General features: G+C 31.5%; 3 protein-coding genes across 3 annotated transcripts; 2 read left to right on the top strand and 1 right to left on the bottom strand.

The window, feature by feature from the left end:
• The first annotated feature begins 2,709 nt into the window (after nucleotides 1-2,709).
• On the top strand, nucleotides 2,710-4,587 carry LOC114190828. The gene is made up of 2 exons (XM_028079878.1): nucleotides 2,710-3,365; nucleotides 3,768-4,587. Exons 1-2 carry the CDS (start codon nucleotides 3,292-3,294, stop codon nucleotides 4,459-4,461), a joined length of 768 nt encoding a protein of 255 aa, XP_027935679.1. The 5' UTR covers nucleotides 2,710-3,291; the 3' UTR covers nucleotides 4,462-4,587.
• A 4,065-nt stretch (nucleotides 4,588-8,652) lies between these two features.
• On the bottom strand, nucleotides 8,653-14,176 carry LOC114192615 (protoheme IX farnesyltransferase, mitochondrial). Its single transcript, XM_028082395.1, has 7 exons — nucleotides 13,877-14,176; nucleotides 11,643-11,772; nucleotides 11,348-11,485; nucleotides 11,070-11,203; nucleotides 10,421-10,546; nucleotides 9,845-9,948; nucleotides 8,653-9,197 (listed from the first exon to the last, which is right to left on the bottom strand). Exons 1-7 carry the CDS (start codon nucleotides 14,110-14,112, stop codon nucleotides 8,836-8,838), a joined length of 1,230 nt encoding a protein of 409 aa, XP_027938196.1. The 5' UTR covers nucleotides 14,113-14,176; the 3' UTR covers nucleotides 8,653-8,835.
• A 1,351-nt stretch (nucleotides 14,177-15,527) lies between these two features.
• On the top strand, nucleotides 15,528-19,393 carry LOC114190750 (transketolase, chloroplastic). Its single transcript, XM_028079756.1, has 7 exons — nucleotides 15,528-16,287; nucleotides 16,644-16,734; nucleotides 16,815-16,920; nucleotides 17,015-17,297; nucleotides 17,408-17,556; nucleotides 17,650-17,803; nucleotides 18,117-19,393. Exons 1-7 carry the CDS (start codon nucleotides 15,808-15,810, stop codon nucleotides 19,074-19,076), a joined length of 2,223 nt encoding a protein of 740 aa, XP_027935557.1. The 5' UTR covers nucleotides 15,528-15,807; the 3' UTR covers nucleotides 19,077-19,393.
• Nucleotides 19,394-19,522: the final 129 nt, after the last annotated feature.

Raw genomic sequence — 19,522 nt, forward strand, 5'->3', positions numbered from 1 at the left:
ACAATGTACTTGAAAATCTTTTTCTTAACACTATTTTTAATTAAGAGATCAAAAGATTAATAATATTACAGAAGTTGAAGATCAAGAGATACAAGGTTTTAACAATTGCATTTGATAATGATTTAACAAGTTGGATACTATTATTACACTTTATTTGTCATAAAGGATCTCTTTCACTCATCTGTAATTATATATGCAATCTAATTTGGGAATTATATTCTTTTGTGGTGATTTCCAACTAAAGTAAACATTGTTTAAAAACATTTTTTCATGTTAATATTAAATATGTGTTGTAAATGCTGATAAAAAAAATGTTTGCTAAATACAGTATAGTCTCTTTTTTAGCATAACACGGACATAGATAAATTTTTTGTTTGATAGAAATTACAATAACATTTATATTAAAGGAGACCATTCTCTTCGGTGTAGGATAAATTCTGGATAAAATTGCAATTACCAGATCAAACTTCTGTCATTTAATTATCATTTTTTTAAAAATAAAAAAGTAGTATTTTTTAGTTTTTATTATTTTAAATTAATCTTATATTTATGTCGACACTTTTAACTATTTCAAGTTTATAAATATGGAATGTCTACTTAATGAAAAGAAAAATTATATTGCATTTCTGAATTCTAACCGATTTTAGGCACGAAAATACGTTTTAGTATTTTTGTTTTTCAAACCATGTGATTAATTGTATTTAATATATTTTTTATTAAATACGTTTTAATAGTGTGATTATTTTGAAAATGAATAATGAATTAATTGATTTGAGTATTTACATATGTGGTGAATAAGTTCACCAAATTTATTAAATTTTTATATTTAATTTATCAAACTTTTTAACATTGTATATTCATATATTTAATATAATAGTTTAAGGAAAATGTTCTTTTACACCACTTTCACAAATTCACAACACATTTTTTTAGAAATATTTTAGTTATTAAGAAAATTATTTTTTGTATTTGTAAAGAAAGAAAGGAATTAAAGGACAAAATAATAAATATAAAGTGTATAAAAAATTATCGTATGTAAAAATAATACTACCCATCATTTAAAGTATCTCATATATGTCTTATAAAGAACCTTTTAAGGTTTGACTACACAATATAACAGCATCTATACTGCAGAAGTTATGCATAACTGGGTTATAAAATTAAAAATTGAATTGTATTGTAAGGAGAAGGAAAACGGTGTAATTTAATAATTGGCGAAACCAGTTAATTAGTAACACAGAAAAAAATCCATACTATATATTTTTAAAAACCAGTTATTTGAGTCCTCATAAATTTTCAAAATAAATGTTATTAATTCATCTTAAGATTAACTTTAGGTATAAAAAAAATACTTATTATTTGAGATTCTGAGAAGATTGAAAGATTCACAAATATATAAAACAGATAAACACATTGCTGAACATGACACAACACAACTAAGACTCTGCATTAATTTGAGAACCAGAAAGGATTTATCCATTAACGACAGCCATTGTTTTTTTCATCTAATTTTGTGCATCTGAAAAACATATCTCTCTCTCTATATATATATAAAGGATAAAAACCTCTTCAGTCACAAAATTATCGTATGCACAGTGTTTTTCATGTAATAACCTCCCTCTATATATGTCATTATTGAAAAAAAAAAGAGCCATAGGCTGATATATAACTTATTCATACATCAACTTCAACATTTTCTAATTTCTAACTTTGACATCGATCACACAGTGAAACATATCATAATTTTTTCAGAATAAAAGCATCCATTAAATTTGGTAAATCTTACCGTTTTCTCAGTCCATCGCTTCACTTTTATATATCAGAAATTTGTCCAGTGTTGCATAATCTTTAACCACTTCAATTGATTGCATAATGTTGAAAACTTATTTACCACTAAACTAGACTAGATCCAAATCTTGATGCAACAACTACAGAAAGTTCTGCTAAAATTTGCTCTAGCCGGCTATGTTTTTATGATGTCAGAATATTGTCATTGATCTCAAACCAGTAAAACATAGGAAAATCCAAATGATAACATATGTCTGTTTTATGGTTCAGCAACTAAATGCTGTAGTACTTAAGCTTTTAAACTCCAAATATGAACGTAAAATCATCATAGGATATAGGATAGGATGTCATATATATATATATATATATATATATATATCACATGTAGCCATCACTTTGAACGTTTACCTTAAAAGAGGGAAAGTCTAAACTATTGTACTTTCTCCTGCAGAGGTTGGATTTTGCAAACAGATACCTCTGCCACTTCTTCTACATCTTCCATTTGCATTGCCTTGGAATTTGCTTTTTTCCCTGGAATATTACATATTAAATAAATTAATATATATAACAAAATCACAAAAAACAGTTATGTAAAGAGAGACTGTGCAATTAGTTTGAACAACATATATGATACATAGCCATTTATGATTAAATTCATTTTCTGTAAATTGGCACATTGCCAAATTTTCATAGTTGAATTTGTGGCATAAGAATAGAAGTGATTAGTGCAGATAAGTCGAGTTTAAGAGAATGCCCTGTTTTGTGGTGTTATTTAAAGAGGGTTACACTGCCACTAAAAATTTAGTGTAGTGTGAATAGCAGCTGAAGCAAAAATAAAAATAAAAAAATACTAAAAAAATAATCAAAACAGCTTTCTTTTTATTACCCTATTAGAAATAGTTTAAAAAAGGTTAATAACAAAACCAACGAGAACTAAAGGTAGACAAAAAAAAGGCTTGTAGGGAGAAACAAACAAACAACACAACAACAATAGCGAGACAACCTCGTTTCTTCAACCTCGTTTCTTCTCAGTCAGTTCCTCATGCTTCGCTTACTTTATATCTCTCTCTTTAACTTTTCGGTCACTCAAATCGTGTTTCTCGTCTCGCCATGCTCGTTTTCTTGAAACTTAAACCCTACCCTTTTATCTATCGCCATTTGTGTGACCCTTTCTTTTCATTTGAAGCTTCAAGGTTTACCTCACTCTGCCGTTCGTTTTCTTCTACAACTCTCTCTGGGTTTCATCTTTTCATCTCTTTTCTTGTTATTCTGTCCATAAATTGACCATCTTTTTCGTACCCACATGCAGATTTTGTGGGTGTCAATATCTAATTTTATTTTGTATGTGTCATAGGGTACTGCATATGGTCATTTTATGCAGTTTTTTCTTCTGCATTCTTATCTATAGAATTCCTGTGGTAATAGGCCAAAGCTGGGTTAGATATTAATTAAGAAAGTTTAGTTTGGGATCCACATGCAAAGTTGCAATCTTCCGAGTGAGTGATGATGTCTCAGCACCAAAACCTACCATTGGTTCCGAAATCTGAAGAAGCTGGTGTGAAGCCCTTCGCAATAAGGTACCAGTGTAATTGAAGAAGTTACCTATGCATTTCAATTTATGAATCAGATTATACTTTTTTCCTTCAATATATACCATGTCATCCATTATTGCATGTTCTAATTTTAGGTTGAACTCTTCGATTGCATTAGGTTGAGTTGTGAAGTGTGAACCATATATATATATGTTGATTGTAGATTATTTATCATCTTTCTGATGCAAGAACACAAGTTAAGATTTTGATTATTATTCTCTGTACATAAACTCCTTTTCTTGTTTTATTGCATTTCCCTTTGTGAATTGTATCAAAAATGTGTCTAGATTTTGGAGATTTCTTTAAGTTTAGTTTGTTGATAGAGGAAAAAAACAACAAAAAGTTATTTTCTTGATCACTGATACATTATTACAAATTGTGTTGCAGACAGTATGTTCTTGCCTGTCGTCACAGAAATATCTCTCTAAACTGGCCTTACGAAGAGAAGCACTTGCAATTGTGTCTTAAAAGTGGTCTCAGGGAGAAAGAGTTGTTGCCACCACTTGAATCAGACAAAGCTTCACATGATGAACCAGTCAAAGGTTTCTCCAAAATGCATTCTCCAAATGGTAATAAAAACAAAGAAACTGATTCTTGCAATGCTGAAGTGCCACAAGAATGTAACTACAAAGTCAGCAACCACCCTTCACCACATGAAGAGGGAAATTACTCAAATCATCACAATGATTCTGCAAAATTTTCTCAGCCAGAAGAGACACGTACGCTCTCAGGTTGTACTAATTTTCATGATAAGAGTCCACTGTTGCCGCCACTAAAAACAGTGAAATGTAAACGCAGAAGGCGAAAAGGGAAATGTAAGAAGCGTTTGATGGTGGATATTTTAGCCATGGCACAGCACAGTAGTTTAGAGGAGATTGATGCGATGAACAAGTTTTTTTATGCTGAAACTGTGGTTGAAGGATTTCAACAAACGGTGCCTTGTAAAAGTATTTCCAGGGCTGAGGCAGTGAGTGAGGATTCATGCAGAAAAGGTGGAAGTGAAGATGATGGTGATGTGACACCAAAGGGGCTATTTGTTCTTAAGTTTAAGCTTAATGGATGTAATGTTATTGGGAATTGAGCATGATCTAATGGATTCTGTTCAATTTTATTCTATAAAATTATTATTGTTCGCTGCAGAATTTTCCTCTGACATTGTCAGGTTACACCATGAAGGATGCAGTACTATTCCTTATGCTTGTTTTGGGAGAGAAATTCTTACATTGCTAATCCACTCCATATTCATTATAAAGTAATCGTTTTATATCAGCACGATTTTAAGTTTATTCTGCAGAAATTTACTGATAAAGTTACATTACATATACTTACAACACAATCACTTCAAAAACTTTGATATCATAATCTTTACTTACAAGAATTTGAACAGTAACAAAATCATTGCATGCATCACAAAATCTTTGACTTGGATCCATGGTGAGAGTCTCATTCAAATCACAAAAATGCTTTCGTGCCAGATAATATATAAATGTTGTGATCTAAACATTAAATAACTTACAGAAAAAATTCCTCAAGACGAATATAAAAATCTAAAAATATTAGCAATACATAAAAAATTAGCTTGAAGGAGACATAAATTCATAATGAAGACCCTTTTTGATGTTTATGGCCAAGACTTTATTTACTTTGTTGAATTTCAGAAATGGTAACTATTTCTTTTTGCTTTTCTTGGAGCATTCATCAGAAACCAATTCACTTACCACATTAACATCAAAATCAAACATGCTAAGAAAGTGTCTATCTTAATTTTCTGGATATATATATATAGTGCTGTTCGACCTTCCTTCAAGAACCATCTGAAAAAAAATTTATAACTTTTGTGAAGACATAGTTGAACCAAAACCTCAAGTTATTGAACACCTTAAAACCACCAAGAACGAAAAATTTCACCCTATATAGCTTCCACCAACTTTGAGTTTCTCTCCAAGAAACTCACAAAGAACCAACTACACCTTTCAAGAACTATTAGTTAAGATAACCTTAAACTTTGTCTTTGTCTATTCCAAACCTAGCCAAGACCATGAACATTCGTAAACCACCAAGAAACCAAACTAAAATATTTGAAGTTTAATTTATCTTGATCTTACCTTTGCTTTGAAACCTTCAAGAAATAGGTGATGATGTGTGATCTCTGTTTCAGGGTACACTTCTTTTGTGGGTTCCTTTTCTTCCATTAAAAATGTGTGTCCTTATCAAAGTGATCCTTCTGGATCTCAGTTTCTATAAATAGTTATTTTGAAGAAACTCTCAATGATTTTTAAAGTGAGTCCTAATCAAACTACTATGAATTTTACTATCTTCCATGCCTTTGAATTTGTCGGAAAATCGGTCAAAAAGACAACTAGTTCTTCTATTCTGGAAAAAAAAAATTCTAATAATAACCCAATCTCCAGTTATAATTGAGATATATTCTATCAGTTTGTCCTTCATGTAACAAATGTGTTTTAATCTTATAATTGATGTGCTATTTATTATGATCCATATTTAAAAATATTATTATATTTTAATTAATCATTAATTTTTATAATGATCAATAACACAAGAATTTTTTGTTGGCTATTCCAATCTTTGGATAATCAGTGTTTGATTTAACTTCTTTATTATTTTCTCTTCTCTGTAAAAGTATAAGTAAATGATCTTTTCGTATTTCTTTTCAAAAAATCACTGACTTTTACGATATTTCGATATTTTATTATTTTTATTGAAATGATTTTCTCCTTTTCACAGTTTCTAATGTTAATTAATATATTTATAGCAAAGTCTCTTTAGTAGGATTTTATAGAATTTGACTATTTTTTTTTTCTTTTTTTTAAATAAAAAATAATTAAGTGGCTGCCTTTGTTATATTTGACACGACTTTTCTTAAAACAGCTGCTTTTACTTGACGTATAATTTTATATTAATCAAATTTTATTTAATGCCTCATATTATATATATATATATATATATATATATATATATATATATATATATATATATATATATATATATATATATATATATATATATTTTATCATATGTTATAATGGATTATTTTCAACCATTATTTACATAAAATATTGTGAATATAAAAAACTCTAATTAAAGGTTATAACTTCTAAAGATTGAATTAATAATTTTTTTCATGTAAATCTATATTAAAGGTTGGAAAACGTTATAAAAATGTAACTTTATATTATTATTTAATAAAATATTATATGTTTATACATTTATAATTTTTTAACTTTTATAAATATTACCATAAAAGAAAATTAAATTGATTGGAATTATAAAAGAGAATTTATAATCATTAAATTTATGTTATTAGTCTAACTTTTGAATATTTTTTAGAGAAAAAAAACATTGAATATTTTTTGTAGTAACTAACTATCATAAAGTCCAATAAATTTTAAAGTTTATAAATGAATATAGATTTTATCTATTATTTGATGAGCTATTTGATCTATTTTATTTCAACACTTAATTTAATTGTTGAATGAATAAAATTTAATATATATATATATATATATATATATATATATATATATATATATATAAAGTTACCACTATGAATTACCTTTTTAAAGACACTTTTAACATTTTTTTCTCAATTAATGATCTTACTACTTGGCTTAACATGAGAACAGTGCCTTAATATTTGTTTTAAGAAAAGAATAATGCTTTGATATGAGGAGACATTGAATTTGAAATGTCAATATGGTATATCATACAAAATAATAAATATCAAACCCTATGAATTCACACAGTGAATGAATATGTGTAAGAACAGATATGTAAAGTAGCTTGTAAACAATAAATATTAGTTATATTTTTCTTAAAAAGTTTTTGCTTCCACTCTGAGATTCATGGCTCCGCAAATTACAGTTTTCATTTTATTGAGAGTAATTTAATTCAGCTGTTGAGATTAGTTGCTTAAAGGGTGTTATCTCATAGGTAATGTTCAACCTTTTTAAATTTTCCTTTTTCCTTACATTATTAATTTGTCAAAATTCAAATATTAATTATGATGATGTGGTTTAGTTTGGCGGTATTCAAATATTATATATTAGAAAAACACTTGTCTTTTTATGGTAGAAATTAATTTAGTTTTAAAAGATAATTAATTTTAAATAAAAAATAATTTAAAAATAAAAATAATTATTTTAGTTTAAAAGATAATTAAATTCAAATTAAAAATTATTTAAAAAATAAAACTAGTAAGATAATTGTTTTAATTAAAAAACAATTATTTAAAAAATGAAAGTAAAAGTAAAATTGTAAACATGAAAAAATTATAGATGAAGTAATTTTATGAAAAAATTATGTACACAATTTTTGTTAAAATTAATATGAACTGTGTTTTGAAATGATAATTAACTCAGTTCAGGCTGTTCAAATATATATTCTGCAAGTGTTCATCTATGCTGAACCATGGTTTTCTTAGGTTTTGGAAATAAAATAAAAAATATTATCATCATATTAAATAATTAATAATTTATTACGATAAACTTATTGAATTTAACAATCATGTATAATATTTTTATAATTTTAAAATTTACTTTATAAATATATTTTAGAGTAATTTTTAAACTGTACTATATATTTTAAAATAAATTTGATTTAAATTAATTTTTTTAATATACATTTTTTTTCTATTAAGGGTTATAATATTATGTGTTTTCATCACAAAAATTTAAATTCACATTTGTTCTTTACACATTTTTCCGTTAATCTTGTTAATGACAAAATCATGATTCTTTACCTATAATAATTGACAATAAGAAACTTCTTCGTATATTTATCACAAATTTTGAACTTAATAATGACATTCAAATATCTTCTAACATTAAATAATGTTCCGTCTGAATACTAGCGAAAACACAATCACTTTTAATTTTCACATCTTTTTAATTTTCATATAAATCGAAGTTTAATCAATAAAAAATATATAATCATTTTTTAAAATAATTGCTAAATATAAAATTAAAAAAACAAATGTATACAAAAGATGTTTTTAAAATAATTATTAAAAACAAAAAAAAATTAAAATAACAGTTAAAAATAATTAATTATTACAAATATGGACAAAAAAAAAGTATAATCTTTATTTATATATTGGTATAGATTATAGATATTGTTGAACTAAGGAAACAACCCAAATGTCATTGGTTTGAGACCTGATAACAAGGACATAAGAAAGTAGAAGCAAGTTTTATCCACCCAATCACAAAGCATAACATCGAAATAAAAAACAAAAAATCGATTGTACATACACTGTTCAGGAAGCAAATTCTCATTTATTTCAGATCACAGATGCGTCTGCAATTTTCATGGTGTGGCACATAAAACAAGGTTATTGGCTTAAACACCAATAAGAATACACCGTTTCAATAAATTTATCGAATCAACCAAACAAAACTTGGCCCAGAAAATGTTAAAGCCATACAACAGATAGTTATCAATATGAAGGAGCAGGCAGAAAGGGAAATGGAGCAACAGAGGCATATGCTACAGGAGGACGTGCTTGACGCTTCTTGGCCTTTATATTCTGATTATCATCATTATCATCCAACTCTAAGGCTTCCCCAGAAGATGCAGATTTCACAAAACCCTTTGCATTGTCTTCTAAGAGTTGTTCGCTATCGGAGCGACGGTGAATCAGAAGCCCAGTCATAAACACAGGGAGATAAAGGAGACTGGCGTGGAACATTCTCCTTGCTTTTTCTCTGGTACGGTCTCTATAGAATGAAAATGCTGCGGCGCTTATTGCAAGTGTAAGTACCGTCGACTCCAGACAAAACCATTCAGAAGTCACGCCCCCTGTTCAAGGTGCAGAAACATGAGCACCAAGGTTCTCCGTGTGACCAAAAATTTCATATTAAAGGAGAAGTGAAAACATTTTACCATTTCAATTGTCTTTTTAACTAAAATCTACCATAAATTATCATTGTATATCCTCATTGTAATAGATTCTTGAGGACAAACTTCCAACATACAAGTTTAGATTTACTGTAGTTCTAACAGTAATGTCCTCAAGCACAAATCATAGGAATAAGGTTTTCAGCTTTTTGGCCAAGTCAGTGACACAGGCATCAAAAGTTATTTAACAGAACAAGACACTGAATATATTGTCAGTTATTTCTGTCTGACCCCATGTCCACATACGAAAAGGCTTAAAATTCTTATAGATTGAAAGCTATATATTCTTGATTGGCTTAAAATTATACTTTTTATTTTTTATTTTGTACAATACAAAATATTGAATAATACATATAACTTTGTAAACTACAAAGGCCAGAACTTTATTTAAAGATTTCTTGAGAAGTTTTTTACTACAAATTAGATTTACAAGGTATCTTCCAATCAAAGCATTCAATCATTGCCAAAATTAAGATTAAAAATCTCCAAAAGAAAATAAAAAAAATCAATCAAGTGTTTCCAGGAAAAGGAAGAAACATTTCACTCACAATCATAAGCCAAGAATCCCAAAGGGATTAGATATATAGAGTTCCTTAAGGCCACCAATGCTGTTCTCCGCCCAGATGCATCGGCAAGAGAATACATCTTAAACCTAAACTTGCAACACAAAAGGCACACATGCCAATAAGTAAAGAATATTGTACATAGTTTAGAAATAAGTAATATGAGAAATATATTAAGAATATGGTTATTCACCACCACATGCAGCAATCAAGATCCATATTTAATGAGCACAAAAAGAAGTAATTTGTATGCTAAATGCTAATATAAATTTAGTAAAATCAACTTGTGATTCCCCCTATACTTTTTAAAAACTGTCTTGGTCCGTGTACTTGAATTTGTAATTGGGTCCCCATAACTTCAGAAAAAAAAAGTTGTTGTCTTGAATCAGATTTGGTATCAGAGTCATCCATTACATTTACATCAACAAGAACTTTAGCTAGATATTAACTAGATAAATAATACGAACACCTGCCACTTTAATAAATATTTTATTGGGGAACACCAAAATAGTTGTATGAATCAAAATTCCACTATAAACAAATGAAGATACAAGAGCATACCCTCCAGCAGCATAGTCACTGCGACACATATAGGCTAGGGCCATAAAATGTGGTAACTGCCAAAAATACAAAGCAGCTGGAAGAATCATTGCATTTAATGAAATGTCATTAGAAGCAGCAGCCCATCTGAAAATCAACATCAAAGAGGTGAGTGATGGAGGACAGAAAATACACCTGTACATGCCTATGCACACGGAAGTGAGATAACACTAATAAAGAAACAATAATAGACTAATTCCACTTCCAAAAATTTGAAACTCATTTTCTAGTAGTTAGGTATTGAATTACAACATATCACTCATTAACACCATTTGACTAGCAATTTTCTATTCCTTCTAGCAAATAAGTAGAGAGACAGCAAACAACAGGGGGTTAAGCTTTATAATTAATCTGCCAATTAAACTAGCAGTACTTTAACCAATGAAAATCAATAAATTGGTCAGATAAAATTCTTCTTAGGCAATGCAAATTCAACGCACACAAAATAGGAGCATGTAATTTAGTCTTGGCATATCAGTCTTGTGCGGAACAACTTAACTTCAAATGGATTTATTTTGCACGAAGTAAAAAAATTAATGGTAACATATATTCCTCCAGCATTCTGAAGTTCATAATACACAGGAAGGTAAATAAACAGTGCATAATTTACCCCAAAAGTGGTGGAATAGCTCCAACAACAGCTCCCACCCATGTATTTACATGATGAATCTGCTTCAAGGGAGTATATACAAATGCGTACAGGACCAGGTTGGAAGCAGCGAGCCCAGCAGCTAGCATATTAGTCTGGAATAACCTTGTCATAAAGCTTCAATGTAAGTCCCCCCACTCAAAGCATATCAAACATTTGATAAGAAATCCATTCATAGTTTTACAAGTTACACAAGAAAAGCATACAATCAACAATGTAAGCAAAATTTGTTTCAAAACCTGTGTTGCTAGCAGAGCTGTACCCGCTAATCCAACAGAGGACGCCCAGCCAATTGCATGAGGCTTTGTGATTCGTCCTGAGGGTAGTGGCCTTCGACTTGTTCTCTTCATTTTAGCATCATTATTGATCTCAAACACCTAACAAAAAGACACAACTATATAATGTGTAGACAAAAAATCTAAGAGACTGTAGAATATTCTCCTACACTCTTAAAACAGAAGTACGAAACAAAACGGAAAACAAATTCATCACAGTAGACAATTTAGATCAGGATAATTTCTTCCAGGAACCAACCTGATTCAAAGAGTTAGCAGATGCAGCAACCATCATGGTACCCAAGCAAGTCCAAGAGAGTGCTGAAAAATCAACAGCACTACCACTCCCCAAGACAAATCCAGTCCCAGATGTTGCAACCACAAGCATGCTGGAATTGAGTTAAAAATGATCAGTTAGATGACTTGTGATACATGGAAGGAATCTTGTTATTGGATAACTTGCAACTGCTATGATCCAATCTTCTAGATTAAGCCAATGAATAATAATGACTTGATAAGTTCAATGTATAGTGTGTACTTAAAATTTAATGTTGAATCTTCAAGTCATTACATGAGCCAAGTGAGAGAATGATAGACTATTTTAATCTAATATTAGCTCATGTAATTTATAGAATAACTTTAATGTGAGTTTCTAATGTATCATTAGATTATAAATGTATTAAAGTTATGGGAATTATTTTAGAGTTCTTAAAATCAATTTCCTCTCTTCTCACTTCATTAAGGGTATTATGGTACTTTAATAAATATTTTGAAAGCTGCCTAGAAGTTACATTCTGGTTCTTCTGTGAATGAAATGTTACCTTCCTTGACAAAGCAAGGCAAGAACTTTGACGAAAGAAAACATCGTACGGGGCCATTCTATATCATCAAGAAAGCCATTAAAGGAACTAAGAGAAGGGAAAATATCCATCAAGAGATCTTTTACAATGGATCCAAGTCACTTCTTGAACGATATAATTTTGTGAGAATCATAGTTCCTAAAGTTCTTATGAAATAGAGTAGTTTCTTGAATTGAATTGGAATGTATGAAACTACAACTTTACATTGTATCATGTAAAGTTGTAGTTTCATACATTCCAATTCAATTCAAGAAACTACTCTATTTCATATGGACTTTGGCATCTATGATTATCTCAAAATCATATCGTCAAGAGGGTTCAAGAACTTACCTAGATCCATTGTAAAAGATCACTTGATGGATATTTTTCCTTCTCTTACTTCCTTATATGACTTTCTCGACGATATAAAATGTGCCCACAATGTTTTCTTTTGTCAAAGTACTTGCCTCCTTTCTCATTCATAGAAGAACTGTTAGGTAACCTCGAGATAGCTTTTGAAATATTTATTAAAGTACCATAATACCCTCAATGAAGTGAGATGAAAGGGGATTGATTTTAATAACTCTAAGATAATTCCCATAACTTCAATACATTTATAATCTAATAATAATCATCACACTGAAAACCTTCACATTAAAGTTATTCTATAAATTACATATGCCAATATTAGATTAAAATAATCTAACAGTTGAAACTTGATGGCTATCCGGCACTGACCGCTTTGACAGAAACATTCTAACACAGCTAATGTCTATGATATAAAACGTTAATAAATACATACATACTAACATATTAGCAATTCTATCGAGTGAGAATGAAAGTCAAATAAAATGAAATGATTAAAATAACTCTTAATTGAAAATCAACATCTATATATTTTTTTTACATTCAAACATTTCCCTTGATAATTAACCTTACAACAAAATTGGGAAATTATTTTAAAAATTTACTAAAAATCATAATAATAGGATGGAACTGTTAGATTTAGATCATTAATTGAACGTCAAGTGTTGTGAACCATCCATAGTACTAAATCCAAGCATGATTACTTTTGTTATAGAGTTCTCCTAGGCACTTAATCCCAGGATAGTTATGTTTGGTTCGTGAGACTGGTTTTTCATGAGAATCCAGCTTTTAAGGAATATGTTTCCCACTTACATAACACTATTTGACTTAAGATCTCCAACACCCCTCCCATGTTGGAACTAGGCGTCTTGAGCGTAAAGTTTTACAAGATTGGTCATCTATAGGTCTAAGATAGTTCAACAAGCCAAGAAAGTGTTAGGATATCTTAGAATTTAGATTTTAATGTAATAACGCAACCCTGCAAAACCCTAGTAAAGTGAGGATTTCCCCACTTCAATACACTATTTTGGCCACATCAATGGTGGACGTGGAATCTCCAATACAGGGAACGAGGCTAATTCATGTCCTCTACAAACAAAAAAGTTCCACTACACAAAATCTTCATCTAACATTCTTGGAGATTGAGATTTGTTATTCTATATCCTAAATCCAAATAGTAATTTATTTGCACAGATTCATACAATTAAAAACTAAATAAATAAATAAATAAATAACGGGTGAGAACGCAAAGCAAGCATGAAGAGGGGTGAAGTGGTGAAAAAAAAACCTGAGACGAGCCTTGGAGAGCTCCCAATAGCACCTTCCATAGTGGCGGGTCAACGACACAAAATCGGTGGTAGCTTTGGAAGAGAAATCAAGTGCAGTTGCAGATGAAGTGATTAGATGGGGATTCGAAGAGGAAGATAAAGATGAAGAGGAACGCGCATAATTAAGGTTGTGAGAATAAGAAGATTTGAGGAATTGGGAACAGAAGGAGGTTATAGAACTCCTCCTCAACATCATTGGTTGCACCAATTGAAACCAGAACACCAAGAACACTCTCACACGTTGATAGCACACGCTTTTTTTTTTCTAGCTTTAATAATTGGGCTCACACGGAAGTACCACAAATCTCTGATTTGGGCTTCTTCATCATAATGGGCCCATTGGCTTACTTAAGTCTTGAGAGCCCATTTCTTCCAGCAGCTCAATAATTTCAATTAAAACTTGTCAATATATATATATATATATATATAATGATCTTATTTATAAAATAAAAATTCTAAAGATAATTATCCATTTTTATAATTTTTTTTTTAAATTATTCTGAAGATACTCATGAAGACTCCCTTACAATTTTGTTTATAACTTACAATGGTTAAATTTATATTTAAAAACAAAAAATGTAATCTTTCAAATACTATCCACCACGTAGAATTAATTTATTCCTACATATATATTAATAGTATAAAACTAAAATTATATAAACATTAAAATTTAAGTCAATAAAGTTTAAAATAAAAAAAACATGACTAATAATAATAATAATAATAATAAGTCTTCATCTGACGTTAAAATAAATCAGTTGCATCTTTTCTTTCACACGATAAAGTGATTAATTATTATTTTTCCGTTATCTTTGAAAAGTATATTTGCCACTCATACGTGTTGAAGATGTGTGGTTCTCTATCTCACAAAGTCTTAACCCCTTATCTAAATATCTAAATATCTAAACAAAGAGGATAAACACACACTGTTTTTGGTTTGTTTCTTCTTTTAGATAGAAAACACCAAATTTTCTAATTCCTTCAACATAGCTATCATTGATTAAATGTGTAAAATCGAAATTTTGAATCAATAACACTTAAATTGATTAACTCAAAACTCGGGTGTGTAAGAACTTTTAAGTTTAGCTGTTAGACTAATTAATTTCCTATTTTATACAATATTACTAAGTGGCCAAATGATAAAATCTTTATATTTTTTGTGTGAATTTAATGTGTCTTGAAAATTAAATAAATTTTAAAACTAAAAAATAACAATATACAAATTTTTAAATTTAATTTAATTTTACAAAATTAATTAATAAAATAAGATTTATATCATTTTATATACTATAAATTAACATAAGATTATACAAAACACTTTTATGTTTGTAAAATGGTTAAAAGTTTCATGATGACTAAAAATAAATCAATTTTATAATATACAAGTAAATCTCACTTCTTAAAATAGTTATGAGTTAGAACCGACTTCACTTGAAATTTCCAAAAATAATATTTAAATTTAGAAAATAAATTTAGATGCATGTACGTAGACATTAGGAAAGGATAAAAATATTTAGGGGAAGAATAAGATGAGAATATACTGTTAAAAAGTTATGAGAGGTGGAATAAAGTATAATATGATAGTATAAATTATTATCCTCCAAGTTATGAAGGAAATATGAGAGGCAGAGAAGTGGGAAGAAGATAGCCAGAAGCATAGGCTAAGATTGGCCATAACATGTGGACCGCAAGAACAAGGACTCTATAGATCATCAACTACCCTTTTCCTCTCTCAATCTCACCAACACACCACAACACTTTCTTCTTCTTCTTCTTCTTCTTTTTCATCACTTCTTCTACTACTACACTCAACAGCCACTCACCTAAGTGGCTGATTTTGACTTTGATCTTGGTTCCATTTTTGAACCTCTTAAGCTTAACTTAATAAGCTATGGCATCCTCATCCTCTCTGCATCTGTCTCAGGCCCTTTTGGCCCGTGCCGTGTACCTTCATGGCTCTTCTTCTGATCGTGTTTCACTCTCTTTCCCATCATTCTCTGGCCTCAAGTCTCATCCTCCATGCAAAGCAGCCACCTTCTCTGCAGGTTCACGTAGAAGGGGTGCTTCCACCAGTGTTGTTCGAGCCGCTGCTGTTGAGACACTGGACCAGACCACCGAGGTTTCTCTGGTCGAGAAATCCATCAACACCATTCGCTTTCTGGCCATTGATGCGGTTGAAAAGGCCAACTCTGGCCACCCTGGTCTCCCCATGGGGTGTGCTCCAATGGGCCACATTCTCTACGATGAAGTCATGAGGTACAATCCTAAGAACCCCACTTGGTTCAACCGTGACCGCTTCATTTTGTCTGCTGGACATGGCTGCATGCTCCAATATGCTCTCCTTCATCTTGCAGGCTATGACAGTGTTCAGGTTGGTTCATTGCTTCTCATTTCTTCACTAGTGGTTTTAGTCCTTTTACTAATTTGATTCCGTGACTGAGATCTTTGATCCTCGTGCAATCTGCATTTGTACAATGTATTGCTTGCTGCACTCTGCCCTTACAATTTAATTCAGATGAATGATCACATTTTATCATATATGCTAAGTTTGTGAACTTTTATGTTATCTGTATCTAAACATAATTACGTTTGATAAGTTGTGAGGTGGTGTATGTATCTTAATATTCCTGAGAATAAATGACTTTTGATGGAAACGTAATTTTAAAGCTTTTGAATTTATGTGATCTTCAATGGCTGAATTTATTGTTTTTGTGTTACATAATATAGGAAGAAGACCTGAAGGATTTCCGACAATGGGAAAGCAGGACTCCCGGACATCCTGAGAACTTTGAGACACTTGGAGTTGAAGTGACCACTGGTTAGATGTTTCTTTAGTTTATGTTATCATAATGAGCCTTTTTTGCTGAGTTCTGTTGCTTATCCTCGTACTTTGTTTAGGTCCTCTGGGTCAGGGAATTGCCAATGCTGTTGGATTAGCACTGGCTGAGAAACACTTGGCAGCAAGATTTAACAAGCCTGACAATGAGATTGTTGACCATTACACGTGAGAAAACTACATCTTGTTCAGTGATTTATGCACTTTGCAATGCCTGTTGTGTTGCCAATGAGATTAGTTTTCGCTTTATTGACTCTTGCAGATATGTTATATTGGGTGATGGTTGTCAAATGGAGGGAATTTCGAACGAAGCATGTTCACTTGCTGGTCACTGGGGTCTGGGGAAGCTTATTGCACTCTATGATGACAACCACATTTCCATTGATGGTGACACTGAGATTGCATTCACTGAGAATGTTGATCAACGTTTTGAAGCACTTGGATGGCATGTGATTTGGGTGAAGAATGGAAACACTGGGTATGATGAAATTCGTGCAGCCATCAAGGAAGCAAAGGCTGTCAAAGACAAACCAACTTTGATTAAGGTTAGTAACAACTTACACGACATGATTGAAGCAAAAATAAAGCATTTTGATATGTTTTTCTTTGGAGTGTTTTATCAGTTTTCTTTTCATCTGTGATTACTGTTTCACAGGTAACCACTACCATTGGATTTGGTTCTCCAAACAAAGCTAACTCTTACAGTGTTCACGGAAGTGCATTAGGTGCTAAAGAAGTGGATGCTACAAGGAAGAATCTTGGATGGCCATACGAACCTTTCCATGTGCCAGAAGACGTTAAAAAGTGTGAACGTTACCGTTAGAGATGTGTTGTTTCCAATTACTATGATGAGATTTCAGATCTAGAATGTAACTTTCTCTACTCTTTTTTTCTTAGGCATTGGAGTCGCCATGCCGCTGAAGGTTCCAAACTTGAAGCTGAGTGGAATGCCAAGTTTGCTGAATATGAGAAGAAATACAGTGCTGAAGCTGCAGATCTGAAGGCTATCTTTACCGGTGAATTGCCAGCTGGTTGGGAGAAAGCACTTCCTGTGAGTAAACAAACAAACTTCTAGGTTTCTCCTAATATTTTTACTGTGGTATACATCATTAGTATTGCGGGTTGCACAATTGTCCTATAATGAAAGTCAGGTGTATCAAGTCACAATGCTAGAGAGATTCTTAGTGGAACAATTGATGAGAAAGAAATTGTTGTAAATGATATCAATTGTCCCGTGACGGAGGTCAAATGGACCAAGTTACAATCGTGGCTTCATGAGTGCATAGCCTTCAAATAAAACTTGACTTCTATCAAATGTTTGTGATTACTGACAACAACCCTTCTGATTTGATTTCAACTTGCAGACATACACTCCAGAAAGTCCTGCTGATGCTACAAGAAATCTGTCTCAGCAGAATCTAAATGCTCTTGTTAAGGTTCTTCCTGGTCTGATTGGTGGAAGTGCGGATCTGGCCTCTTCCAACATGACCCTGTTGAAATCGTATGGAGATTTCCAAAAGGGTACTCCTGAAGAGCGAAATGTCAGATTCGGTGTTAGAGAACACGGAATGGGAGCAATCTGCAATGGCATTGCTCTTCACAGCCCTGGATTCATTCCATACTGTGCAACTTTCTTTGTGTTCACAGACTACATGAGAGCAGCCATAAGGATTTCTGCACTGAGTGAAGCTGGAGTGATTTACGTGATGACTCATGATTCCATTGGACTGGGAGAGGATGGACCAACTCATCAGCCAATAGAGCACTTGGCAAGTTTCAGAGCAATGCCAAATATTTTGATGCTTCGACCAGCTGATGGTAATGAAACTGCAGGATCATACAAAGTTGCTGTGGTTAACAGGAAGAGACCCTCGATTCTTGCACTTTCAAGGCAAAAGTTGGCTCAACTTCCGGGAACTTCCATCGAGGGAGTTGAAAAGGGTGGCTACACCATTTCAGACAACTCATCAGGTAACAAACCTGATGTGATCTTGATTGGAACTGGTTCTGAGTTGGAAATTGCTGCTGCTGCTGCTGAGGAACTAAGGAAGGAAGGAAAGGCTGTGAGAGTTGTTTCTTTTGTTAGCTGGGAACTTTTTGATGAGCAATCAGAGGAATACAAGGAGAGTGTTCTTCCTGCTTCTGTAACAGCTAGAGTTAGCATTGAAGCAGGATCAACATTTGGATGGGGAAAGATTGTTGGAAGCAAAGGCAAGGCCATAGGCATTGATCGATTTGGAGCAAGTGCTCCAGCAGGAAAAATATACAAGGAGTTTGGTCTCACCAAGGAAGCTGTTATTGCTGCTGCCAAAGAAGTTTCGTAGATATCTATCTATTTGTTGAGTTTCTTTTATCTCATCTGAAACTTGTGGTTTTCAGTGGTGCCTTTGGGTTACTTTTACATTATTTGCTTTTTCAGATGCCACTTTACCCACAGTAAGGAAGATTAGATTGCTCTTGCATGTGACTGTCCGAGGAGCCACTTACGTTAAAGGATGAGTTCAATTAATGAAGTTGTATGAATTTTTAACAACTGTTTTGGCTTGTGAGTTTTGTCTGTCAAGTAGTTGAATAAGTGATCCTCACTCTAGCTCTTTCTCTAATTTTCTTTAAATAAAGAGAATCGGGTTCAAGACATTTATAAATCTTGTCTCTTGAAACCAAATTTATGCAGTGTTCTGAAAGCCTACTTGATTAATGATCAAACTATTTACTCGATTAATGTTCTGAAAGCCGACTCAATTTTTATATTTTCGGATAAATATGAATC

This window comes from Vigna unguiculata, chromosome 7, assembly GCF_004118075.2.
Source record: "Vigna unguiculata cultivar IT97K-499-35 chromosome 7, ASM411807v1, whole genome shotgun sequence".
Taxonomy (NCBI): domain Eukaryota; kingdom Viridiplantae; phylum Streptophyta; class Magnoliopsida; order Fabales; family Fabaceae; genus Vigna; species Vigna unguiculata.